Source organism: Temnothorax americanus, unplaced genomic scaffold (assembly GCF_048541705.1).
Source record: "Temnothorax americanus isolate GAGA-0224 unplaced genomic scaffold, ASM4854170v1 Scaffold48, whole genome shotgun sequence".
NCBI classification, from domain to species: domain Eukaryota; kingdom Metazoa; phylum Arthropoda; class Insecta; order Hymenoptera; family Formicidae; genus Temnothorax; species Temnothorax americanus.
The window spans coordinates 20,969-31,110 of NW_027509635.1; the positions used below are offsets into that span (position 1 = coordinate 20,969).

The 10,142-nt window shown below is 34.4% G+C and overlaps 1 protein-coding gene across 3 annotated transcripts; it reads right to left on the reverse strand.

Annotated features, from left to right (window-relative positions):
* Positions 1-7,145: 7,145 nt before the first annotated feature.
* On the reverse strand, positions 7,146-9,653 carry LOC143903529 (uncharacterized). 3 transcript variants are annotated; one of them, XM_077417176.1, is made up of 5 exons: positions 8,982-9,653; positions 8,634-8,899; positions 8,367-8,538; positions 8,058-8,089; positions 7,146-7,910 (listed from the first exon to the last, which is right to left on the reverse strand). In XM_077417176.1, exons 3-5 carry the CDS (start codon positions 8,426-8,428, stop codon positions 7,723-7,725), a joined length of 282 nt encoding a protein of 93 aa, XP_077273302.1. In that variant the 5' UTR covers positions 8,429-8,538; positions 8,634-8,899; positions 8,982-9,653; the 3' UTR covers positions 7,146-7,722. The 3 variants fall into 3 exon arrangements, with proteins under 3 accessions (XP_077273302.1, XP_077273300.1, XP_077273301.1); XM_077417174.1 differs by having other exon boundaries at positions 7,151-7,910; positions 8,058-8,146; positions 8,982-9,651; XM_077417175.1 differs by having other exon boundaries at positions 7,152-7,910; positions 8,058-8,122; positions 8,982-9,650.
* Between the last annotated feature and the right edge of the window lie 489 nt (positions 9,654-10,142).

Below are 10,142 nucleotides of genomic sequence, written 5' to 3' on the forward strand. Positions count from 1 at the left end.
GATGTAGTACTGTCTTAATTCTCTAGTCGGGATGTTAAAGCAGATGCGTTCCAGCAAATCCAAACAATCGACAGAGTAATTGAGAAGCTTAAAAATAAATGTAAAGTCAAAGGTTAGTCTCCTACCTTCTAACGATAGCAGCTTCAATCTATCTAATATAGTACAGTAGTCATGGCAAGTAATTGACATGGGATTACCTAGCCGGTAAGCAGCCATACGCAGAATATTGTGCTGCACACGTTCAATCAATAACTGATGGCATTTAAAGTACGGAGACCAAACTATGGAACAGTACTTCAACTTGGGGCAAACTAACGTACAGTATAATAATTTTAAAGTGGTTATATTCTTAAAAAATCTACCCCATCGGAGGATGAAACCAAGCGTTCTATAAGCAGATGAAACTATTGATTGTATATGTGTATTAAACGATAAGTCCGCATTAAATAAGACCCCGAGATCCCGAGTATCGTGCACTGCTGAGAGAGGTAAACCATCAAGAGTGTAGTTATATAAATATGAGTTACGTCTATGTGTAAAATGAATGACAAAACATTTAGAGACGTTAAGCCGAAGACAGTTTCTCCTACACTAGGCCTCAAGTTCAAATAAGTCATGTTGTAATAAAAGTGCATCAGCAGGTCCATTAATCCGACGGTATAATTTAAGGTCAGCAGCATACAATAAAAAGAAGCAGAATTTAATAAAAGTAGCTATGTCATTAATAAATAAAACAAATAAAAAAGGGCCGAGATGTGAGCCCTGCGGCACTCCAGACAGAACATTTATACTTCTGGAGAAGCTATTATTAAATTTTATGACTTGAGACCTGTTTGATAGGAAGCAGAATATCCAACTCAAATGAGAACCTCCGAACCCTAGAGATCGAAGTTTACATATTAATATTGTATGATTAACTGAGTCAAAGGCTTTTCTAAAATCGGTATAAACTGAGTCGACCTAAGAACCGCTCTCAACAGCAGAGGTTAAAAAATCGTAATAACTAACAAGATTTGTCGTTGTCAAGCGTCCCGGAACAAATCCATGTTGTTCTTTTATAATAATGTTTTTACATAGGGAGCCAAGTTTTCGAGAGACAATGCCTTCAAAGATTTTTGGCATAATATTCTGTTTACATATAAGACGATAGTTAGTAACTGATTGAGGTCACCACCTTTAAAAATCGGAGAGACAAGACATTGCTTCCAAAGAGACGGAAAGGTACCATCCTTCAATGATCTATTAAAGATCAGCCACAGAAATCTTGACGCAATAAAGATGCATGATTTAAGTAATAATGGAGGAATACCATTCATCCCCGCGGAACAACTCAATGGAAGCTCACAAATCTCGTTATACACATCCGAAATTGATATGTCCAGAAATAAAAGATCTAAGGGATGATTTGAGTTAAAATTATTTACATGATATTCGTCGGTTACATCGCTATTAGTATATACAGATTCGAAATAATCCGCAAAACAGTTCGCAATAGATTTATTATCCTCCAGTAAATGATTGTTGTGTAAAATCTGAGAGGCGGATGGTTCAGAGGATCTAATATGTATTTCTAATAAAGCCCCAGAAAAGATTCGTATTATTCGACAGAGCATGTTCAAATCTATCAATAAAATCAGACCAGCAAACAGCAGACAGAGATTTACATCTAGCTCCAAGGTGAGAGAAAGATAAATAATCAGAGAATGAGAGAGTGCATTTATATTTTAAGTGTGCCGCCTTCTTGGCCCTGATTAGAGAAATCAATTCTTTGGTGAACCATGCTGGATAAGTAGATTCGCAAATAACATAAAAAGGAACATAAGCATTGATCGCAAAATTCAGGTGAAAGTAAAGGAGCTCAGTGTGGCCTCATCCACCGGATTATCAGCAAAGGCAGCGTCCCAGTCAATTTGACATAAATAGTCGTCAATTGCAGAAAAATCGGCACGTTTAAAACACAGCCTGCAAGAAGAATTTCTTGAAGGACGAGCAGCAGTGGAAAGCGGCATATCAAATTCAAGAGCAGGATGATGTGCATCGCAAGGAAGGAGAGGCTCAAGGGAAGCATATACGTGAATATTATCAAGAGAGGAAAAAGTCAGGTCAAGCTCGTGCCCCAGCGCATTACTTATGGTATTGTATTGCCGAAAGTTGCAAAGACTAAAATATTCGTTGACAATATCAGCTTGTCTTAATTGTGAGCTGCCCCTGGCATTATAATTCAGAGATAAATTGTTTTGATGCCAGATAATATTTTGCAGGTTAAAGTCACCAAGAGTTATAAATTTAGCATTAGGATAAGAAAGACAAACATCCAGCACGGAACGACCGTGAGATTCATAAACATCGGGCGAAGAATTAGGCGGGATATAAACAGCGCAAATAATAAATACGCGACAACCGATCCTTACTTCAACAAAGAGATGTTCAATGTTAGAAGAAGATACTTCAATACAGCGGCTGGAAAAGCAATTCCGGACAGCAATCAAAACACCGCCTCCCCGCGAGTAGATGCTAGTATGTTCATCTCTGTCATAACGGAAAACTTTAAAATCCCTTAGGCCCAATTCGGCATCAGATATGCCTGAATTAAGCCCACGTTTCAGTAAAAATAACAAAATCATATTCTTGGACGGAAGAATTGATCGAACACCGCAGATCAGCCAATTTTGTCCTTAAACCTCTCACATTTTGATAATACGCTAAAGAGTGATAGTCGCGTTTTTTTGGCGCAAATTAGAGGGAGCTTTTACAATTTTCGGCACACCGTTAATAAATCTCAAAGTCATATCGGTAACACCACACCAGTGTCTTTAAGCGATTCAAATCGCTTCTTAACACAAACAAAATGATTACGCTGCTTCCTGGTTAAATCCTGTTTGATAGCAACTGGCCCGGAGTAAATATTCTTTTTCCTCAGTATGTCAATGGCGTCAGATTTGGATGGCAATGAGACTTGCAAGGGTCTTGCATGACCCTGTTTGAAAGCGCCGAGTCTCCGAATCTTGATATGAGGAGGGTTTAGGGGCCGTATCTTGCGTATTATTTCCTCGGCTATGGACAAATCATTCGAAACGTCATCGGTCCCGGTGGATGGAGAATTTGACTCATCAAGATTATAAAAAATTAAGTTTGAAGATCTTCTCTCCCTCTCAGAAACCTCCTCCATTAATTCCTCCTGATCGATGGAAGGGGAAGCGGATGATAACTTGTTCTCAATCTCCATGACTCTCCCCGCTAGCCCCTGCATTTTAGCTGAAATCCGCTCTATATCAGCACGATACAAACTCATCACAATTTCCTCGCGAAAGTTAGCGAACTCTTCACGGATTATAGCCCTTATTTTACCGACCAATTGATCTATCGGGTCAGAGGAGCAGCAGAGAAATCTGCCATCAGAATGTGGATGACCCGTTCGGGCTAAACAACTATAGCAACTAGGATGAGAGGCGATGCCACACTCATCACAAAAAATCGGCCTAGCCATTGTCGCACCGCATCCTTTGCAAAGCGCCTTTTTATCCATGGCCGTTTTATCGCTAAACGGCATTTTATTCAAAATGCGAGATATATGAAGCAGGAGAAATCGAAAAATCCGAGTTCAGTAAAGCAACCTTCAATCGAACTTATATATGTAGACTTAATAATAAACACGACTGTGCTCCCGACGGACTGTGTAAGACTGTTATAAAAGTATGATGTCGATGTGTATCGTGCATATGTATGCGTGCAATGTTAAGTGCTATCCTTGTCTATATATCCTTGTCTATACAAAGACAGATATAGGTCGATAACATAGAAAATGGTAATTTTGTCGGTTATACAAACGGCTCCAGCTTCACCTTAACAGCGCCGCTTAAGATATTTTCAAGTAGATGGGCTACATATAAATTTACAGTTCGTTTTGCTGCTTCCCAGCGAGAAATGAGGCGAGGAGTCCGGTCCAGCAAGCGGGGCCCTTAAGAGATTCTCATTGGGACGCCATATTTGAAGACAGACATTAATCAAAAAATAAAGTACAAGGGCCTTTGCTAGAGTTTATATTTGTTTTAAGATCTGAGAATTACTTTCATTCTTATGGATCTGGCTTGAAATTCTAGGCCAAGAAACGATCTTATAGACATTAATGCAGAGGCCCCCCTCTTTTCATTTTTTTTTCTTCTTTTTTTCATAATCGGTATTTTCAATCAGTAAAATCCATACATCTTCCGTCCTGTAAGATCTGGTTTTTTATTTCAGTTCATTCGATCATTTATTTTTTATTCTATCTTCAGGACAGATTACTGATGATTTGGTTTGCTTTTATTTCAACTAATATAAAAACTTTTTAGTTACTCGCAATTTCTTTCACGTCAACATATTTTCTTTTTTTTTTGTAAAGATAACTCTATACACATAATAAAGACAAAATTGACTTCAAAGAAACTCTCTTTCTGTCGCTCACCTATCTAAGAATTCTAGACAAACCTGCCGTGTGTTTGCCATTACACATTTTAAACATAATATTAAAAATTAAATAAAAAAATTAAATAATTAGAAATAAATATTAAAGACAGAAAGTAAAAAAGTTTATATATATATATAAGCACCTATATACAGGCATTATACTAATTATAATTGTGTATTCAGCGCGCAGTTAGCTGCTTTGCAACTGCAGTTGTAAAATTCGTAAATTTGATTGGTGTATTACTCCTTAGTTTCGGCCAAAATTAAAAGTACATACACCAATCACATTCACAAATTTTACAACAATTGCAAAGTAGTTTTCTCTGCTAAACACAGCTTTTTATTACTTGCGTTATATCAAGAGACACGGTAGTGTCTCGCGCCAAGTACACGCGGAGCGAGACCGACCGTGACTCTTTTACGCGACGCGACAGGTTGCGAGTAGTCGAGATGTTGAGATCTCGATAACGAGTGAACGGATCAAGTTCTTCCAATTAGGGGGGGGGGGGGGTTTCTCTCATAATATTCCGCTACGTGCCCTACGAGCGGAGATATTGCGACGCAAAGTCCAAATGTGAAAATTTATTTTTAAGATACGTATACTACTTCTAACGCCGACGTCTGATATGATGACGTCATAATCAGAAACGTTACTTTCACTTTTTCGACGCTGGCGGCGCAGGTATCGCCAGTTTCGATATCGCGCGCGTATTTCGAAATTAGGTCGATAGATTTATCGGTCAGGAGGAAGATTTCTATTTAGGTAAAAATTAGGTATATATATATAAATAATATATATTGAGTCAACGGAAAAGAAGATTCTTTAAGGTGCATTTTCACGTGCCGCTGAAACTGATCGTTTGAGCGACAAAAATGATCACGTGACGACTTTTGTCGCTAAACTATTACAGCGGCAGCTTGTGCACATGAAAAAAGATTGCAGCGACAAAGTTGTGTTGTAGAAAGCAATAATGGCAGCTTCCAAAAGAAAAAAATATTATAATTGGATATCTAATTGTAATCAAATAATTCGACGGAAACGTCAAATACAATTTGAAAATGATATCGTTTTTGTTATATTGCTATCGACATATCAGAAACAAAAAAGACATTATTCGAAAAAAAAATTTTGGGTCGCACCACTTTTTCAAAATCATAATAAATATGGATTTTACAAAGCTATTTTACCGAATGTGAGATTAGAAAGTGCAAGATTTCTGAATTATTTTCGTATGTCATCAACGCAACTGGAAAATTTACTACAAATTGTTGGACCAAAACTTCAAAAGCAGACACATATTAGAGAGCCTGTCAGTGCTGAAGAACGTTTGTGTTTGACTCTAAGGTTTGTTTTATTACATTTTTTTAAAATAATTGCATAAAAATATGAAAGCAATGCATTAGACAATACAAGCTATAAATGATTTGACTTATATAGTTATCTTTCACATATTATAGATATTTGGCTTGTGGCGACTCAATGGTATCAATATCATACCAGTACTTATTAGGATGTACAACAATAAGTAATATTATATCCGAAACATGTGAAGCAATTTGGAACATGTTGTGTCCAGTTGTCCTTCCATCATCTTTAACAAAGGAAGATTGGCTGCGTATTGCAGCAGATTTTGAAAATCAATGCAATTTTCCTCATTGCATTGGTGCCATTGATGGAAAACACATTGTTATTCAAGTATGTATTTTTATACTATTATAAATTCATTCAATTTGACAATATTTGCATTCAGTTTTACACCTCTGATTAGCAAATTGAACGCAACTATTATAATAATGTATACTTATAATAATGTACTTTTTCAGTGTCCTGCTAATGCTGGCTCTACATATTATAACTATAAACACAGACTTAGTATTGTTTTAATGGCAATATGTGATGCCAATTACTTATTCACATTTGTCGATATTGGAGCCTATGGAAGACGCAGCGATGGTGGTATTTTTAGAGAATGTCAGTTTGGCAAAAAATTTGAACAAAAAAAGCCAAATGTACCAAATGCAGAGACTATTTTTGAAAATGGTCCCATACTACCATATTGCCTCGTTGGAGATGAAGCATTCCCTTTGAAGGAATATTTGTTGCGACCATATCCAGGAAGGAGCGGATTAAATAAAGAAAAAAATATATTTAACTATCGATTGAGCCGTGCCAGACGCACTATTGAAAATAGATTTGGTATTCTTGCCTCTCAGTGGCGAATATTAAGAAAACCAATAATCAGTACAGTAGAAACTTCAGAAAAAATTGTGCAAGCCATTGTGTGCTTGCATAATTGGTTAAGAAAGCAAAACATAAACACTAATGAATATATATCTGCAAGTATAATTGATCATGTAGATCATAATGATTTTTGTACTGCCTATCGTGAAATTCGTCGTACAGGATCATATATGAGTACTAAATAAAGTATAGAAATAAGGGAAAAGTTTTGTACATACTTTAATAATGAAGGATCTGTACCTTGGCAAAATGATTATATCTAAATATGTTTTTCAAAATACAAAAAATATGTAGCCTCGCATATATTCTTTATATATCTAGATATATTCACTATTGTTTATAAGCATTAACAATAAAGAATGTTGCAAAATAATTGAAAAAGACGTTTACTTGTTATTTATATTATTTATTATTATTTCATATAAAAATAAAAGTATAGACTATATTGCATGAACATGTTTATAATAGTATTACTTATTGTTAGTAATATAAACTGTAGAACATAGGAAACGTTTTATATCACATATCACAAGTACAAATAAAAAACTTAAAAATAAAAGACTATATTGCATGTACATGTTTATAATAATATTACTTAGTAATATTAACTCTATAACATAGGAAATGTTTTATATCACATATGACAAGTACAAATAAAAAAATTAAAAATAAAAGACTATATTGTATGTACATGTTTATAATTAGTAATATAAACTACAACACAGAAAACGTTCTATGGCCCGTTTATATCATCCACGGTTAACTTTAATCTTGGGTCAAACTATCTTTGTCTTTTTTAAAGAATGTATCTGAAAATAACAAAGATATTAAGATAGTTTAACTTGAGGTTAAAGTTAATCGCGAATGGTAGAAACGGGCCTTTATCACACATAAAAATATGAAAAACTTAAGCTTAACAAGTATGCTTAATTAAGTAACAAACACTTAACATGTTTGATAATGCATCGCAAAAACTTTTTTAAGAAATATTTTTTATGAGCTCATACGTTAGTTGAAAAAGTTTCTGCGCTGTATCATCCAATATGTTTCGTGGAAGTTTTCTCAGTCTTGTTTCCACTACCAGCTACAATTGCGTCCACTTCATCGTTTTCTGGAGGATCAGGTAAAACAATGGGTGCCTCCGTATTTCTTTTACAGAAAGCATCAGCAATTCTCTCCAGAGCTGAATTATCTTTTTTATTATTGCTTTGTTTTCTCGTTTCTAAAAAAAATGTTTACATGTAATATATATATATATATATATATATATATATATATATATATATATATATATATTATATTACATATATATATATGTAATAATATATGAAATATTATATTTATTTATAATGAATTAGATTAAACATACTTTCTTGTCTATTTTGTTCCACATCTGTAGAACTGAGAATTGAGTCTTCATCATTACTATCTACGCTGCATGATACATTTGATTTTGTTCTATTATAACAGTTAAAATGTTAATTTCCAAAAATCTATTATGTATATTGTATATTATCTATTATGTATATATGTGTATATATATTGTTTTACATTGTTTTATTTATATTGTTTTATATTATTTCTATTATTGTTTTATATATTATTGTTTTATTTTATATTTTATGTTGACATTCTACTATAAATATTGTTCCGAAAGAACGATATAAAAAATACTCACTGTTTTTGTAGGCATGAGTCACGCAAAAACGATAAATTATCGTAGTGTTGCCATTTGCTCATTTTAGCAGGTCTTTCTGAACCACTAGCCAACGATTCATTGCTAACAATTCTTCTGTATGTATCATGCAGGGATTTAAACTTTGTCTTTGCTTCTTTGTCCGACAGTTTTCCTGAAAAAGATCATATGTTACAAATTTATATTAATAATTATTGAGTTGCATACTATTCCTATAATTATTTTATTATTGAATGAGTATTTGCTTACCATTTAATGCTTCAGAAATTTCTTTCCATAATTGTGCCGTTGCTTTTCTGCTACGGAGTGACAAATCCAATTGTGGATTCCATAATGCTTCGCGTGCCTGTACTTCTAAAATTAATTGTTCTTCTAATTCTAGCAACTCCTGCTTTTCTGTAATACTTAATTTTTTCCTTGTATTTTTTCTCTTATTTGTTATGTTTTCTAAACTTTTTCTTGTACCGTTACTTCTTGATCATCAATTGCACTTCTTCTTAAAATACTTCCATCTTCTACAAATTATTACATGATATTAAATATTCTTTTAAATTTCTTTAAATAAATAAGTTAGTTATTTATGCTACTTTTACATACCGCACATCGGATAAAAATAATAAGTATTTGGGTCAGTATAATAATTAGGATATCCTTGAAGACACTCATGTTGGTTGATGTAATCTGCATCACATATGGTTTCGCAGAGTCCACATGTCTGTACTGGTAGGTCAAATACCGACAAAACATTAGAAATAGCATATATATCTCACAAGTTGTATATTGTTCTAAAATACTTAAAATATTCTTTTACGTTTCAAAATATATAGCTTAATTTATTAGTCTATATATAGAAAAGAAATTCATATAAAATTTAGTTATTTTGATTAAATAGAGAATTTATTTTATATAAAAAAATTACTTTTCATCATTTTCATTTTTTTTATTCGAATCTTGCATCTTTAATATCAATTTAATTTATTAATTTTTTTTTATGTCACACTGGATGATGACTACGTATCTTCAACGTTTCCTTTCAGGTTATGTAATTTCTTAGGTTATGTGTTTTAAGTATGTACATATAATTAATACAGCACGGCAGCACTGTCAGCAATGTATCAGCGTTTGACACTGTAGTTGAACCGATCTAAACTACAAAATTGTAGCTGCTAGATTACGAGCGACAAATCTGTCGCTTCAACTATTTGTTCCAGCGGCATGTGAAAATGCACCTTTACGCTTGGCAGAAAGTGCCGCTAGGGAATTTTTAAGTCGATTCTTATGAATCAAGCTTAAATTCGATGTCTAGGTATCCCAGGTTGCCGATGACGAGGTCCAGATAGTGCGCTTCATAGTTTTCGGTGTCCAGGTGTAATAATACGTTGAATTCGATGTCTACGTGTCCCAGGTTGCCGATGACGAGGTCCACATAGTGCGCTCCGTAGTTTTCGGTGTCTACGTGTATTAATACCTTGAATTCGATGTCCACGTGTCCCAGGTTGCCGATGACGAGGTCCACATAGTGCGCTCCGTAGTTTTCGGTGTCTACGTGTATCAATACTTTAATTGATGTCTAGGTGTCCCAGGTTGCTGATGACGAGGTCCAGATAGCGCGCTCTGTAGTTTTCGGTGTCTAGGTGTAATAATACCTCGAATTCGATGTCTACGTGTTTCGGGTTGCCGATGACGAGGTCCACATAGTGCGCTTCATAGTTTTTGGTGTCTAGGTGTTTTAATAACTTTAAATCTGAATGGGTGCGT

Bases quoted from the DNA above. Each gene is read 5' to 3' on its own strand.
- LOC143903529 (XM_077417174.1), bottom strand. From the start codon at position 8,428: ATGAGCAAATGGCAACACTACGATAATTTATCGTTTTTGCGTGACTCA. The intron at 8,147-8,366 runs GTGAGTATTTTT...CTGTTATAATAG, and splicing joins GACTCATGCCTACAAAAACA to AACAAAATCAAATGTATCAT. The intron at 7,911-8,057 runs GTATGTTTAATC...CATTTTTTTTAG, and splicing joins GGAACAAAATAGACAAGAAA to AAACGAGAAAACAAAGCAAT.